Raw genomic sequence first — 17,911 nt, 5'->3', positions numbered from 1 at the left:
TCAGCTTTACATCACTAAAATAAACGACACTTTATATATATATTTAAACAGAAAACCACTATTTTAAATAGCAATAATATTGCACTATTTAATCCTTTCTCAAATCAAATGAATGCAGCTTTGGTGAGCAGAAGACACTCTCTTATCTTAGTATCTCAATAATAATTGTAATTATTATTTTTATGATTAAAAAATATTACACTGTTATTAATCACAAAACATTAATTCCGACATACCGATGCTTAAAGTCTGAAACACTGGAGAAATGATGCAATAAATTCAGCTTTACAGCATAGAAATAAATGACATTTTAAAATATTTTCACATAGAAAACCACTATTGTAAATAGCAATAATATTTCACTATTTTATCTTTTTTTTTTTTTGTAAAAATCAAATAAATGCAACTTTGCTGAGCAGAAGAGACTAAAAACATTTTTACAATTATTTTAATTATTCCACAATTTTGCACAGTAGTTTAATACAACACAACAATTCAGACGAGTTTTTAAAGTCTGAACACTGGAGAAATGATGCTTAAAGTTCAGCTTTACATCACTAAAATAAAATACTCTTTAAATATATTTAAACAGAAATCACTCTTGTAAATAGCAATAATATTTCACTATTTGCTCATTTTTAAATTAAATAAATGCAACTTTGGTGAGCAGAAGAGACTCAAAAACATGAAAAAATTCTTGTAATTATTCCAAAACTTTGCACGATAGTTAATTGCAACACATTAATTCAGACGAGCTTTTAAAGTCTGAAACACTGGAGAAATGATGCTTAAAGTTCAGCTTTACGTCACTAAAATAAATGAGACTTTATATATATATATATATTTAAATAGATAACCACTATTGTAAATAGCAATAATATTTCACTATTTAAGCCTTTCTCAATTCAAATGAATGCAACTTTGGTGAGCAGAAGAGACTCTTTTAATTGTAATTATTATTTTCATGATTCCAAAATATTACACAGTTATTAATCACAAAACATTAATTCAGACAAATTTATTTAAAGTCTGAAACACTGGAGAAATGATGCAGAAAATTCAGCTTTACATCACAGAAATAAATGACATTTTAAAATATATTCACTTAGCAAACCACTATTGTAAATAGCAATAATATTGAATAGTTTTATCCCTTTTTAAATCAAATAAATGCAACTTTTGCCGAGCAGAAGAGACTCAAAACAGTTTTACAATTATTTTAATTATTCCACAATTTTTCACAGTAGTTTATTACAACACATGCATTCAGACGAGTTTTGAAAGTCTGAACACTGGAGAAATAATGCAGAAAATTCAGCTTTACATCACTAAAATAAATTAGAATTTAAAAGAGATTAAAATAGAAAAGCACTAGTTTAAATAGCAATAATATTGCTCTATTTTACCATTTTTTAATCAAATAAATCCAACTTTGCCGAGCAGAAGAGACTCAAAAACATTTATTATAATTATTTTTTATTATCTTAAAATTCTTAATCGCAACACATCCAGAAAATCATCTTAAGTGTGCATTTTTCTGTCTGTTTAATCCTCTGAGATGTATATTCTCCAACATAATGAAATCTACTGTGGTGTTGTGTTCAGCATGCAGACAGTGAAGGAGCTCTGCTAGCCGATAAACAGCATCTTTCTGCACTTCATGCTGACAACTCAAACCCAGACCAGGCTGAAAACGGACACGACTCGAGCTCAGGTTCTCTGGATGAAGTCAAAGCGGTCCGAGATGAGACTGGAGAGCAGGGGCTGATGGGAAATGAAGAGCAGGGGCTGATGGGAAATGAGCAGGTAGCAGATTTTGCCAGTTCCGTAATGGCCGCTATCTCCTGCTGGCGCTATAGAGCCAAGGCTTTGCTTTCTGATCACGTCACAACGGTGAGATTCAGCCACTGAGCGCTTATTTCCGCAGGTGCCGTATTCACAAAACATCCGAAGAAGTAAAGCAGATTTGGGAGAATTTACAGCACACACTTTATTTTTGATGCGATTAATCATGATTAATCTTTAATTCAAATCAAGCAACACACTTCAGGCCTGTCATGATATCTGTGTTTTGTTGTAGGATAAATTGCATCAGAATATATTGCATTAAACAATATTATTGTCATATTACGACCGTTTTAAGCCACTCTTTATATTAAATTCAATTCAAACACTGAAGAGCAAATCCATCGATGCGCAGCTCTACAGATCCTGAACCATGCACTGGTGGGAGGTGTTCGCTGGCTTGAAGGCTGCAGGCCGAGTGCCTTAGGCCCAATCCCAATTCTACCCCTTAGCCCTTCCTTTTACCCCTACCCCTCATTTTGCGTATTCATACCAAGGGGTAAGGGTGTCCCAATTCTCTTTAGCTTAAAGGCGTAGGGCTAAGGTAGGGGTGTCCAAACTATGGCCTGCAGGCCATCTGCTGCCCGCAATCAGTTTTGTGGCGGCCCGCGAGGCTTTTTATGAAGCTTAAAGGGTCACGAAACACCAGAACACATGTGTTGAGCTGTTGACAGTTGTGTATGTGTCCCACACTGCTAAAAACACTATTAGGACACCTATATTTCACTAAAAAGTGTAAATTGGTTGTTTTTGCGTTATTTCAAGCAAATTCGTACTTCTGGTTTGAAACGAATTTTTGAAGCTGCGTCACGGTCATGAGATAATAGCGTGTATTCCAGCGTGCAGACTGGACGTCTGTGTCAGAGTGTGTCTTATTACGTCTTACAGTGTGCTGCATTAATGCATGAGTAAAGCTTGGTTCAAACCAATCAGCGCGCTCTATTGTGCAACTTCATTAATATTCATTACTGTCACCGTGTTTAGACGGCAGAGACGCCACGTTGTGTTGGCAAAACAAGCGTGAAGTGTTGCTTTTATAGTTTGCTGCAGTGAAGTTTTGTTTTCATTTTCTCTCTGTGAGAGCTCAGAGTCACGTGTGGATTAACAGTGTACGCGACGCTCGACAACAATAACTTACGTGTCTAAGGAGGATTATTGTTTACCTGAGAGCTGTTCTCATCTGCAAACGCTGAGATCCGGATTCGCTTGTAGTCTCCTCTTAATAAAGACGCGGCTCTAGTTGCTGGTGATTGTCCTGTCTCTACAGATTTGGTGAGTGAGCGACCAGTGCTCTTTGTTTATTCAGTTTGTTCGTATCGAACTAAGTTAACTATTGCACCGAGTGTAAACATGTTAGCACCACAACCAAACTTTAACCTCGTGTAGGGTTTTCACCGCATTTTGTGACCGGAATAACACACGCGGCTTTCTGACGCTACCTGCCGTGTGCATCTAAGTTTCCGGGAAATGCGGAGGGTTTTTTTCTCTCATTCGCCGTGCGGTATCAAACATTGCATGAAAAATACACGCTTAGAGCAGCTCCTCGAATCAAATATCTCGTTTGTCGCGAGGTGGGATATTGCATTTATACAACAGTTCGATGGCATAATCGTGTATATAAAAAAGGAAATCAAGCACGGAGAGTCTCAAATTCTTTTGTATGAGGAACTACTTTCTACCACCGTTCATTAACATCTGCAGCTGACGTCAGAACAGCAGAAACCGTTACTCATTCACCAACGTCACTTTAGAGCTAGTGTTTAAATGATTCTCTAGCGTAATGTCTAAAGTGATGACAAGACAGCTGATTTTGCTCACATTTTAAGATTATGGGCTCTATTTTGACGGTCCATGCGCAGAGCGCAAAACGCAGGGCGCAAATGCTTTCAGGGCGTGTCAGAACGCATTTTTGCTAATTTAAGTACGGGAAAATCTGCTTTGCGCCGTGGCGCATGGTCTAAAAGGATTGAGTTTATTTTCTTAATGAGTTATAGGTGTGTTTTGAGAATAAACCAATTAGAGTCTCATCTCCCATTCCCTTTAAGACCTAGCTGCGTCGCGCCAAGAGCGCATTCACTATTTACAGGATGCAAAGTAAGTCTAAGTGGAAAAAATGAGCATTTCACAAGCAAACAGTTCACAGTTGATAGTTTTTTAACAGAAAACTGTTAAACAGAGCATCTACTGCGTGAGAATGAGAGATAATGGATCACTTTCACTTTGGCTCTTGGATAGGGAAACCTTTACGCACAGACATCAATTAGTCTGTAAATAAATACTTTTGTTTGTTAAGTGCAAATATTCGTTTCAAAACTATTTCTAAATTCAGTTCTAATTTCCAGCAAACTAATAAATGAACAATAATAACAAAATGTGCTCAAAAACCTGAGATATATCCTAAAACACATGCTGTGCCCCATATGGTCTAAAACCTGACAGGTGGGCAAATCCAAGCCTGTTTTTAATAAAGCAAATATAAATATGGATATAATAAATAATACTGCTAATAATAATAACATTATACAAAAGCAAATTGTTATGAATGAACTGAAAAAGCCTCCCGAGATGAAGAAGACATAAAAGCAGTGATTTTTCATATTTATGTAGGCTAGAAAATATTATGTTTTGTAATATTTTAATCCTTTATATTTATATTCTATATCTATTCTTATTATATCCTATATAAATCCTTAATATTTACATTTTTTCAAATGTAAAGATGTTTGCCTATTGCTCTTTTGTGCGTATTAAGCAGTGTGTAAGCGAGGCACAACTCTGCGCTGGAGTTTAGACCGGGTTTGTTTTGGTCTAATGAAAAATCTATTATACAGTAGTTTCTCGAAATAGCAACGCGCCTCAGAACGCCTTCCTTTTTACACCAGAACGCCTATGGGCGCACATATGAGCGCTAATGCATTTGCTATTTAAACAGCGTAGCGCAACGCCTCAAAACCACTCTTGCGCTGTGCCTTGCACCACATTGCGCCGGGTGTATGATAGGGCCCTATAAGTCTGAACGGTAGACTGTAGTCTGCCATCACTCTACAGAGATTTTCCAGTATTTCTTTGCTGCAATCAGGAAATCACAAAAATAGTAATAATAATTAAAATAATATTTCCTTACATTTATATAGCGCTTTTCTAGACAGCGCTTTACACATTGGGGGGAATCTTCCCATCCACCACCAGTGTGAGCAACCACCTGAATGATGCGACAGCAGCCATTTTGCACCAGACCGCACACCACACACCAGCTGATTGGTGGAGACCCTAAAACAGAGAGATCGACTTAGAAAGTCACGTATCTGTTATATAATGATTTGATCAGCTGTGGTTTGAAATGTATGCTGAGTTTTTCTCCCCTATGGACTTACTATGCGGTCTCTGTCGCCATCTTGTGGCGGAACGTCAGTTTGAAAGGCTGATGGCCGCCTACGCGTTGTCTCTCAGAAATTATAAATATTTAAAACCGGCACTATCCTTATAAATGAACTGCATAGTTGCAATCTAAACTACATTCTCGCCTAAAAAAGCCTCTTAAGTACATTATGTTGTCCAACAGCTGCAATATGGATCTGCTGTCACTCTATGTGGGCAGAGTAATACAAAGGAGTAAAGAGGCTGTATGAGTGCTGATATTGCAGAATATCACACGGCTATCAGCCAATCAGATTCGAGAACCAGACAGAACTGTTGTATAAACTATTATAGTGATAACTATAATCTTGTGATGTATTGTGCAGGCCTTGTCCTCATGAACAGCTTTAAGAGAAAACTCTGAGCTAAAACTGTTTAGAAGAACGTTTACTAAGTGCTGAGATCAAATGTTTTGTGAATACAGGCCCTGATCTATAACTCTCACATTTCTACACGCTGAGACTGATTTCTGCTTTTATTTACATTTCATCTGCATTTTCTTCTGATGCAACAGTGCATGAATTTCTGCATGGGCTGAAATCTGACCTGTCTGCATGCTTGGCCATTAATAATGCTGAAACGTGACCCTGGAGCACAAAACCAGTCTTAAATTGCACAGATATATATTTCTGGTTAAAACCAAAAATGCATTGGGTCAAATACATTTTCAAGAATCAAGAAATGCAAAAGAATGCAAATGCAAAAATCAGGAAATCGATTTTTCTTTCATGCCGGAAATCATTAAGCGATGATCAAGTCGAATTACGAAACACATATTTGTAGGCAGTGTTGTTTTAAGTATGGATTGGTTAAAGTGCAGTGCATGCTACATATTGATGGTGTGCAGTGAGGGGTATAGAAGTGAGAGCCCATATTATACATGAAATAGGATCATATCTTGGTTGTAAGGGTCTCCAACAGCAGTGTAATATGCATGTAAGGTCAAAAAACACTTTCATGGTCTTATAATCTGCATTTATTTTTACCTAATTATTCCAGCGACTCCCGTATGAATCGTCCAGTGATTCATTTGTTCCCAAACCCCTGCTTAGCGCCAAGCTAATCTGCGCTGATTAGACCGATGACAGTCTGTTGCGATTAGTCGATACTGACTGCCTTCAGCGCAAGACAGAGTGAAATGCCCAGCAGCTAATCAACATTATAAAAGTAGTCACAGTGCATACTCGCTCGATAGTGTAAGGCGTGGAGTTTAGCTGCCAGTGGAGGAATGTAAATAGAGACGATGGACTATAAAATACAGACGACTGACTATTTTAGTGAGCAAAAACTCTAAAAACTGTTGAGGAGATCTCCTAGCTTGTCTCACTCTGCTCTTTTTACACACACACACACATATTGCCCTCGTCCTTGCGCACGTGCACACACACAAACACTTAACCCTCCACCGGACGACAACACGCGCGCATACACACACAAACACACACAACCACCTCCAGACGACATCGCGCGCATACACACACTACCCTCCTCCACGGAGCTCCGTAAACAAAGCAGCACGCGTCGCGTTTTTAACGTGATTTTGTACGCGATATGAGAATAAAGCGAGTTAACCTGATACAGTACACGCGGTTACAAGTAACAAATCACAACTAAATACATTTGCAAGCTAGAGTAAACGAGGCAACTTTAATCGCACATACTTACACTTGAGAAATGGAGGAAGAAACCCATCCTGACAAGTTACTCTTTACTGATCCTTCCTGTAACAAACGCAGATGAAGTATTCTTTGTAGCATGTAGTGTCAGGAAGTTTTCTACTGCTTGGCTATAATGCTGGGGTTACATCTTTGGGTAGAGACTCGATATAATATCCATCTGCAGTGTGACTTCAATCGACCGGCATGTTTGTGGGTGTGTGTGTGTCTGGGTTTCTGCGTCAGAGGGCGGGGCCTCATGTTTGAAATCTCCCGGGTTTGCGTGTGCACGTGAATAACTCGGTTTCGTTCGTACGTCATGGCGAAACACCTAATGACTCGTTATCAAGGCGACTCGTTTGAAGCACTATGAGTCGACTCTTTTATAGATGAATCAACAGTTTTAAACACTGTACACTTACAGATTTAAGCCTTAGCTGGATACTTCACTTCACTTAGAGCTGTGTTACACACTACATGGAGGGGAATTTTCAAAAACCCATAATATGGGCTCTTTAAGCGTTTATCAGCCCAATAGTCTAATGAATCAGACTATTTGTTTATGATCATATTTTTCTTTTATGAATATACGACTCATTTTTGTAGTAGTAGATTGGTAGTAAGCATTGTTAAGAGCTGTAAAGGTGATTTTTTTTTCTCAATATTTAGATTTTTGATCCCTCAGATTGCAGATTTTCTAATAGTTGCATCTCAGCCAAATATAAACCACACATCAATAAAAAAGCACATTTATTTAGTTTTCTGCTGAGGTGTAAATCTCAGTTTTCAAAAAATTAAACTTATGACTGGTTTTGTGGTCCAGGGTCACAGTTCTGTGTTTTGCTCTTTTATTTTAGTAGTTATACAATATATTAAAGGTGCTGTGTGTGAGTTTTTGACTCTTCTAAAGCCTAACAATACCATAATTTAAGAAACATGCTCAGTGAACATGTTTCTTAAATATCAGCAAACATATGATGGTATTTTTATGCTTTACAACTGTCAAAAACGGACATACAGCACCTTTAAAATAGTTTTTTCGCCATTAGTTGTGACAAATATAAAAAATCTGTGACATAAACAAATATTTAAAATAATCATAAACTCAATTTATAGACGTGCTTTATTAGAGATCATAATATTGTTATTGTTAAAAGTTTTAACAACTCAAAGCATTCAATAATAATGGCAGGTTATGTTAGCGTTATATTGCAAAACGATGCTGTACAGTGCATTGTTGACATGATTTTGGAATTTACAGCACGTTACGGGTGTATTAACACCTAATGCATAATGATACGGGACGTCGGCTGTCTCAAAGTGTTTTCTGATTGAAGTTCGACTTCAAAAGGAAATTTAACTGTCAAATTTTGGGGGTGGAGGTCGGATGGCTTGCCTTCTGTAATTAAATGAAACAAAGGTTCCCGTTTTATTGTGCTTTGTTTGATGACACACAAAAGCAATTTCTGAAGGTCAGTTGTCTGTGGAAAGACATTGAAGTGCATGGATGCTTTTAAATGAATTGCAAATGTTTGTGAAAGGTTGAAACATTGCTGAAGTGCGCCTAGAATAAATGACAATTGTGTAGAACTGTAACGTCTGCTGATCAGCTGTAATTTTCTGTACTGTGTCCTTAAAGGATAGAGAAGGTTGTTGGGAGAACTGGTCAATGAATAAGAGTGGAAAAACACCTGAAGAAAAGCATGAAGACAACAGCGAAGAATCACTGATTGTCTTCGGACAGGTAACGTCTTATATTATGAGTAATGTTCTGCTTTGGCTGTCATCAAATTGAACATTTAAGTGTTTGTGAGCTTCATCAGATCAGATTAAATGATCTGCAGTCATATAGAAAGGTATTGAGTAATATTTACAGATAGTTTAGTATCCAATATCTGCCGGCAGCTAGCTCTCTGCAACTCTCACATGGTCGCCCACTGAAGCTAAGCAGGGCTGCGCCCGGTCAGTACCTGGATGGGAGACCACATGGGAAAGCTAGGTTGCTGTTGGAAGTGGTGTTAGTGAGGCCAGCAGGGGGCGCCCAACCTGCGGTCTGTGTGTGAGTTCTAATGCCCCAGTATAGTGACGGGGACTCTATACTGCTCAGTGAGCGCCGTCTTTCAGGTGAGACGTTAAACCGAGGTCCCGACTCTCTGTGGTCGTTAAAAATCCCAGGATGTCCTTCGAAAAAGAGTAGGGGTTTAACCCCGGCATCCTGATCAAATTTGCCCACTGGCCTCTGTCCGTCATGGCCTCCTAACCCTCCCCATATCATAATTGGCTTAATCAGTCTCCTCTCCACCAATCAGCTGGTGTGTGGTGTGCGGTCTGGCGCAAAATGGCTGCCGTCACGTCATTCAGGTGGATGCTGCACACTGCTGGTGGATGAGGAGATCCCCCCCAATGTGTAAAGCACTTTGAGTGCCCAGAAAAGCGCTATATAAATGTAAGGAATTATTATTATTATTATTATATTTTAATCTCGTCTATATAATCTGTCAATAAAGCACCAAATTGCTAAAAAGAATTCTCACCCAAGTAAAAACCTTCACCATTGTTGGACTCATCCATGTTATACAGCCAGTTTTTGGTGTAATTAGCTACTATAATTGGCATTTTCTGCTGAAAAAGTAAAATAAGGAATTACTTTTAATTTTAGGTGGTTTAATTACTGCTACTTATAATATGCTTGCCTTAAATACTGTACATTCAACAGTTCATTATACATCAGTTCAGAGAAGCAAAGCCATATACAGTTAAAGTCAGAATTATTAGCCCCCTGAATTATTAAGCCCCCTGTTTGTTTTTTCCCCAAGTTCTGTCCAACGGAGAGCAGATTTTTTCAACACATTTCTAAACATAATAGTTTTAATAACTCATCACTAATAACTGATTTATTTTCTCTTTGTCATGATGCCAGTAAATAATATTAGACTAGATATTCTTCAAGACACTTCTATACAACTTAAAGTGACATTTAAAGGCTTAACTAGATTAATTAGGTTAATTAGGCAAGTTATTGTATAATGATGGTTTATTCTGTAGATTATCAGAAAAATATAGCTTAAAGGGACTAATAATATTGACCTTAAAATGGTGTTTAAAAAATTAAAAACTGCTTTTATTCTAGCCGAAATAAAACAAATAAGACTTTCTCCAGTAGAAAAAACATTATCAGACATACTGTGAAAATTTCCTTGATCTGTTAAACATCATTTGGGAAATATTAAAAAAAATAATAAATGTATAGGGGTGACTAATAATTCTGACGTCAACTGTATATTTAGCAGAATAATTATATTTGTACACTCAATAACATTTATCAGACATTTGAACATTAGTTGTTATTTTAATTTAATTTACAGATCAGCTTCAGAAACTCTCCTTCATAAACTGGATGTTATTTACCATGCAGCAATTGGTTTTGTTACTGGTGCACCATTTAATACTCATCACTGTCAACTGTATTCTTTATTAAATTGGCCTTCTCTTTAATCACGTCGACAAGTTCATTGCTTTCTGTTCATTTATAAAAATCTTATTGGGAAAACTACACTATATTTACAGTCGACATTCAGAAAACATGTGGAAATCTGTGCTCTAGTAGTTTTATTTATATTTGCACACCTAAAGTTCGCACTTCATTTGGTCGCTACTCTGGAATCATGACTGGGATCATCTGCAGCAGACCTTAAAGCTCAACACTATTATTCCACTATCATCCTTTATAGACTCAATCCAGTTAATAGTACAAGATCACTGTGCTTGTTTTTATTTGTCCTTGGTTTTCTATTTTATTATCTGTATCTCTGAGATTGTTATTGTATTGTGTCCCTGCTGCTTTGTATCTGCTTTTTATGTTGCCTCTTGGTCAGATCGTCGTTGTATATGAGAACTGGTTCTCAATTGACTTACCTGGTTAAATAAAGGTTATTATTTTAAGCTGAAAAAATCATTTGAGAAAGTAGTTGGTCCGCAGATCGTAGGCTAATTCCAGCATAAAGTGCATTGCAGTAGTGTTGACAAGAGATAGCAAATAATACTGTTAAGTATTGCTTTAAATCTGTGTAGTGCTATGCTATATACTTTAAAGCAATGCTATATATGTAAAAGGCGTACAGTGTTGGGTAACAGTAAACCACTGTTGAGTATATACAGTATATACATATATAACTATATACATAGTTTAGTATATACATATATAAATGATGAATGAAAACAAATTAGCTGTGAGAATATCTGGACATTTAAAAAGCCAATAGCTAGGTTGAATTTGAGTCCTTAAAAAGTCGGAAATTCACTGAAATATTGTGTTTTAGGTCTTAAATCATTGTAAATAGGTTATAATTTTCTTTAATTGTCCACTTAAAGCTACTCAAGTAGTCATAAAGTCATCCTATTAAAGTTGTGTTTATTAAATCTGGTTACCAATATGGTTTAATTAAGATTTGTCTTAAGGTTTCTTATTATTCCAATTATTTTCTCCAATTACCTATGCCTTTATATGGCTAAAATATTTAAATATATGGCTTTTTTTTTTTTTTTTAGATTGGGAAAGAAAAAATCTTTAACACTGGCCTAACTGGGTTATTAGAAAACAATATTTAGCCTTTAGCCCTGTGTAGCTCTGAAATTTCATTCACAATTGTCTTAAAAAGGTCTAAAATGTTAATATGTCTTAATTTTTACAAAATGTAAATGTCTTACAATTTCAAAAATTAGACTTGGTGAAACGTGTAGAAACCGTAATACACAAGGGCTTTAAATACTAATAGCTGCTGTCTCTCAAAATTATACATGTTGCTTCGTCCTGACCAGTTAGCCACAAGGGAAATGTTGATGATTTAATTATCCTCATATCCTCCCATCTTTTCCTCCTCATAGCTTCCTGTAGCAATGACTCTCTTCACTCTGTCCACTTTGTAGGCAACAAGGGAGCACAGTTCATCAAAGGTCTTCTCTCTTCTCAGTGAGCCAGAGGACACAGACATGGACCAATCCGATAATTATGCAGAAATGTGTGGAACAGTAATGGCAGGATGCCACACTGAAGCAGAGATTGTAGACCTAAGTAATGGAGGACAAAAAAATGGAGATAATATGAGGAACATGGTTGATTTCTCATCCAAAGCTAGACTAGAAATGCAAGAAAAGAAAGTAGAGACTCCATCAAACGATGTAAGGAAGATTGAGGTAGAAGAAAACACTGCAGTAGTTGATAGCAACTTGTGTTCGTACATGCTGGACAAGCCAAGAAATATCTCAGAACAACATTCCAATAGCCTGTCTCGAAAAAGTAGTTTAGGAGTCGAAGAGTTGCTTGACTTGCATTGTCCATCTTCTCAATCCGAAAGTAGAAGAATCTTTGAGCATCCTGAAAATAATCCTAAATCCCAAGAGTTTTCACAATTGACTCAAGAACCCAGCATTCCTGACAATCCTTCCAAAACAGACCAAAGTTATCCAAAAAAGCAAGACACCCTTTCCAAAAAGGACAGATTGCTTATACATAAGATTAAACACTACTATGAGCATGCAGAGCACCTGGACGCCAACTTTGCTATTAAACGAAGAGAGAGTCTTTCGTACATCCCTCCTGGTCTAGTCCGAAATCTTAGCCAACAGCTGAATGGTTTTGTGGATGAAGATTTGCCATTGCAAAGAAGGGGGTCTTCAAGGCCTACTTTATGGTCCGTCTTTAATCTACCTGGGTCGGATAGTGACAAGAAAGCAAAGGACAACTCTGACTTTGTGGTTCCAACAAGTGGCAAAGAGTCTGAAAGGACTGAGCAATTCCAGCCGGCCTCAAACATGGTTAGGGTGTGGCAAGATATGGAAGTGGAGATTATTGGGCCTTCAGAAGAACGTAGGGGATTAGATGACTCCCAAATATCTATACCTGTTCAAGAGAAGAAAGAAGAAACTAGAGATAGTGGACTCGGGGAACCGTTAATAATCTTGGAGGAGTCTGATGAAAGTTCTACCTCGTCCCCCATCCCCAAGATTCCTCAAGAAAATGAGGAATACAAGTCTCAAGAGCGCCACAGGGTGAACCACCCTCCCCTGCCAAGAATGATCTCTTTACGGGCTGCCAGTGAGGATGACCTTATCTTTCAAGATATGGAGAAGATGAAAAATAAAGTATTCCAACTGGCCAGGCAATACAGTCAGCGAATCAAAAACAGCAGACCGATGGTAAAGCAGAGAGCCAAGATCTCGGAGAGCCATTTTATGCCTAAGAGTTTGTCATCGGTCATAGAGGAGAAACCTCTGGAAAAAGAGAAAGGTGGGTGTAGTGCCTTAGTACAGGGGTTCCCAAACTTTTCAGCCCGCGACCCCCAAAATGACAATGCCAGTGACTCGTGACCCCCAATTTTCTCTGAGTTGGTGGTTATAAATACAGAAACCAATAGACCCAAGTCTATTCTTAGTTTTTTTATGTATGTCAGTGTTGTAAATGGGCTAGAAAGTTTAACCTGGTGTTACAAAATCTGCTGCATCTGACAGTATTGCTCTGTCTTTAGTATAATGTAATTACCCGAGAAGTCGCAATCCAATAGATCTAGTAACTATAAGCTACTATAGTAACTATTTAGTTTATAGTAACTATAAACAACTATTTTTTTCTCTTCAGTAGGTTATTGATAAAATATAGTAAGTCTTAAGGTTTCATAAAAATTTATTGATTTTTGAAAATCACCAGGCGACCCCCCTTCATTGTTCCGCGACCCCTCGGGGGGGTCCCGACCCCCACTTTGAGAACCTCTGCCTTAGTAGACACTTAAGACAAGATTCAAGCTAAACCTGAAATTTTTTGACCAATTGGTTCTTTCTTATACACACTTTAACTTGAGGGGTAATTCCCTAGTCTGTGGGTAATTGTCTTGCCCATAGGTATAGCCAGAGCCTAAGGCGGCAGTATAGAGAGGGCGGCATCTGCGAAAACTCCTTTACCACCCGCGTCCTGAGTCATGTCCGCGGCACCTCCCTTACCACCCACGTCCTCAGATATATTCGCGCATAGACGCAAGAATAGAGAGGGCCGCATCAGCGACACCTCCATCAGCACCCGCGTGTCCTCAGTTATATCCGCGCATTGGGCGGCAGAATAGAGGTCTGCGACACCCGCGCGTCCTCGGTTATATCCGCGCATAGGGCATAGGGGTTCAGCTTGCTCCGGCCCTGGGTATAGCTCATGTGAGGCTATCCTCAACCTTTTGGTTGCCAATTCAGACTTTTAATTAGGCTTGAGGGACTTACCCACTAGATCAGGGGTGGCCAACCCTGTTCCTGGAGAGCCACCTTCCTGCAGATTTCAGTTGCTACCCATATGAAACACACCTGAACCAATTAATTAGGACCTGAACACCACGTGATAACTACAGGCAGGTGTGTTTGATATGGGTTGCAACTGCAATCTGCAGGAAGGTGGCTCTCCAGGAACAGGGTTGGCCACCCCTGCACTAGATGATTACCCTAACTCTTGAGTAACTCCTCAAACACTTGAGTAACTTGTCCATGTTCTTGCAACCAATCATTCCATTTAGAAATAATTGGATTTGAGAATTTTCTGTAAATTCTACTGTCCATTCCTGCTCCTGGGGGGATAACATAGCTCTAACACACTTGCCCAAAAGTTTCTAGCAGATATTATCTTACTTATTTTACTAATGGGAGTTAATGACCATTGAAAAGTGCAATGAAGCACCTTGCAGTTAATCACACAATTTCCTCTCTTCTCCTCCCCTGTGTACTGCCATGGAGGCAGGGTTAGCTATTACACTTTTATGGCTAATGATTTTAGGCTTTTGCTGCATCTTAATGCACAGATAATTGTACTACATTCTGAAAACTGACCTACTCTATAACCTCTGCTGTTTTGTGCATAGGTATGCCTGACAGGACACTGTTGCTGACCTTGAATGACCAGGACAATATCACAGACTCTAAGAGTACTAGTTCATCTTCCAGCCTCTGTTCTCCTGGAAGTCCTCAATTGCCGTACATTTGCAGATTTTACCCCCAGAGACCACAAAGTCCAGTACAAACCGAGACCTTTCACTGGCCTGATGTCAAGGAGTTGTGCTCCAAATATAACAACCATAGGCATGATGGCGTGTCCGCATCCTCTCGCTTCTTCCCAATGGGTCGCAGTACTTCTTTCCCAGAAAGATTTCAGGACAGTGGATTGGAAAAGTCTGCAGCATCACGTTCATTGTCATGTTCATCCCATTTCTGTAATTTGACAGTACAAAAAACTACATCCACAGATTCTACATGCTCCAACAAGACCCTTGAAGGTAAAGGTTTGCCTTCATTGTGTAGAGTTAATGCTGTAGACTTTGGTGTGGGGATGCCAGACGCATTTGAGCAACCGGAAGACATCCCTTCTGCTAAAAACAACCTGATTTTAGTTGAAAGGGCAACGGGAGGGGAGGAATATAATGAGAATCAGAGATCAAGATTAGATGCTGTTTCACAGGATGAAATGGTGAACAGTAAAGAGCAACACTTTGGTGAGTGGATAGATGACGGTCATCCGTCGTTTTTGTTTGAGCAAGCAGAACACAGTCAGCATAGTTTGGTTAAAAACCTGCGGGATAAATTCCAGAACTTGAGTTCTTACATGTGAGACTTGCAATAATGCAATGTTTTTACAGTAAACACTCAATGTAAAGGGCTAGTTCATCTAAAATTGAGAATTCTGTTATTAATTACTCAATGTCATGTCATTCCACTCCCATAAGACATTTGTTTATATTTTGGACGCAAATTGAGATACTTTCGATAAAATCAGGAGCTCCCTGATTGTCCATAGGCTGCAAGGTTCCAGAGATGTTCAGAAGAAGTCTAGAAAAGGAAACATTGTCGAAATATTCTTTGTGACTTCAACTGTAATCGTATGAAGCTCTAAGAAGGAAAGTAAAAATTACCTTGTTCGTTAACGCTCTCCTCGTCAGGTCCATGAATAAAGGACATATAACACTTGCGTGTTGCATTGCTGATTCTAACGGCGATACTTTATTTTCCAGTAATAAATACATGCTCACCTGATGCGAAAGAAAAGATATAAGTGAACTAAAGTTTTTACAGGTTTTTTGGTGCACAAAAGTGTTCTTGGAGCTTCGTATAATTACATATGAAGTCAAATAGACAGTTTTGACAATGTTTTTGGTTCTTTTTCTGGACTTTGAGCTTCTCTGGAGCAAGAGAGAGCTCCAGGATTTCATCTAAAATATCTTAATTAGTGTTATGAAGATGAACGAAGGTCTCAGGAGTTCGAAACAACATGAGAGTATTAATATTAATAGCAGACTTTAATTTTTTGGGGGAACTAACCCTTACATTGCATTTTCTTTTTTGTCTAAATCAGGCGTTGACCACTGTATGTGAGAAGCATTGGACTGCTCAACCTTTATGTTTTTGGAAGATATCATAACCTCCAATCGGGAATTATCAGCAGATATCACACACATTAAAAGGGACACATGAGGACCTCAATATATATTTATAAACTATGCATTTGTAAATATATGTACATTCAAATTTCCATGCATTATTTTTGTACATATTTCAATGAGATGTAAGCATTTGTTAAAGTAGCTAGCTATTGTATTATTTTTAAAAAGTGCTTAGATGCATTGTTTTTCTTTGTTATTTTGAGGAAGGCCATGTAAATCATTCAGTGCACACCACAAATGCACCTAAGCTTGCAGTTAGCTTGCAAAAGCACTGCGATATTACATGCGATCTGCTAGTCATAGTGCATGAGTTATTTCGATGTCTCTTCACTGTTTGTGTTCAAGCTCTGACCAGAGGAAAGAGGGTAATCTCATAAAGACGTCATTCCGCACTAATGAGGAAAAAACTGGAAATTATAATCAGATTAAGCCTGATGAATGATAAACAACGGCGAAGGCTGGTGTAGTTTTCAATCTGGACTGTTTTTAGCTGTGTGCGGACAATTAAAAATGGTTAAATAGTGTTCAGTTTGACTGGATGGGGTTGAAATCAAAATGCTGCTCTTGTTTGACCATGCATTCAGTCCGTTTTACGGTTGCCAGTTACTGGTTGTTGAAAGGTCAGATTTGATTCCACTCATCCCAGAATTAAAATTAGAATATTCTCCAAATTTAACACTGAGGTCATTGAAACTAATGGACAAAAAGGCATTTGAGCACCATATTAATGCACAGTCACAGAACGTGTCTTCCGCACTGCGTTTGGGTAAATAATGGGAGATATTATAAGCTAGCTTTGTTTTTGGTTGGTATTATTGGGATGTATTTCCGGGCATAATGTCACTGTTATCTTGCATATTTATTTATTTCAGCTGGTGTAAATATTACGCACAATGCCTTTGCGATTTGTTTGTACAAATGTTTATTTCCTATTTTTCTGTTGTACTACATTAAAAGAAGCTTTGGCACTATAATCAGTATTTCACATGTCTTTTTATTTCCTGTTTCATGAAATCTGAACATGATTTTGCTTTGACTTGAGGCCGTATTGCTGTTTAATTAGTTTCTGCATTTTTTTAATGGGTTGTTCCTGTAGGACATACAAGGCCACATAATGTTCATATGATTAATGACTTCATGAAAGGAGAAGAAATGCAGCGTTCATACGATCTGGATATAGATTACCTTTTGTATGTGTATATATACTGTATTATTGTGAATATGGCAAATACATTGTCAAGTCAGCACATTTAGCACCGTATACTTCATTGTTTTACTACATTTTGACCTAAATATAAACAATAATTTTGATTTCAAGAATCACACTTATCATATTTCAAATAAAGATGAATTTTTAAAACACACTGGTGCTTTTTTAGGGCTGGAAGTTGATTCCAAAGCATTGATAATAGAGTCCATCAAGTGTTTAAAAGCTTAAAAGATCTAATTATGAACTAATAATGATCATAATTTGATAAAGCCTGTCAAATAGCATATTTGATGAGTATGCCTATACTGATATTATGACTTCAT

General features: G+C 37.9%; 1 protein-coding gene across 3 annotated transcripts in view; it reads left to right on the top strand.

Annotated features, from left to right (window-relative positions):
• LOC137488059 (uncharacterized) overlaps positions 1-17,352 on the top strand; it is a 17,940-nt gene extending 588 nt beyond the window's left edge. Inside the window, exons 2-6 of one of the 3 annotated variants that reach the window (XM_073928004.1) lie at positions 1,606-1,893; positions 8,557-8,661; positions 11,844-13,203; positions 14,807-15,433; positions 16,291-17,352. In XM_073928004.1, coding sequence (XP_073784105.1) covers positions 1,606-1,893; positions 8,557-8,661; positions 11,844-13,203; positions 14,807-15,433; positions 16,291-16,310 — 2,400 coding nt within the window. In that variant the 3' untranslated portion in view covers positions 16,311-17,352. Of the gene's footprint in view, positions 1-1,605; positions 1,894-8,556; positions 8,662-11,843; positions 13,204-14,806; positions 15,752-16,290 lie in introns of those variants that run through there. The other 2 variants (XM_068214492.2, XM_068214493.2) reach the window with 2 other exon arrangements.
• Positions 17,353-17,911: the final 559 nt, after the last annotated feature.

The sequence above is a fragment of the Danio rerio genome, chromosome 17, assembly GCF_049306965.1.
Source record: "Danio rerio strain Tuebingen ecotype United States chromosome 17, GRCz12tu, whole genome shotgun sequence".
NCBI lineage: Eukaryota > Metazoa > Chordata > Actinopteri > Cypriniformes > Danionidae > Danio > Danio rerio.
Note: the sequence above shows the minus strand (reverse complement) of the source record. Positions and strands in the feature narration are given on the sequence as shown.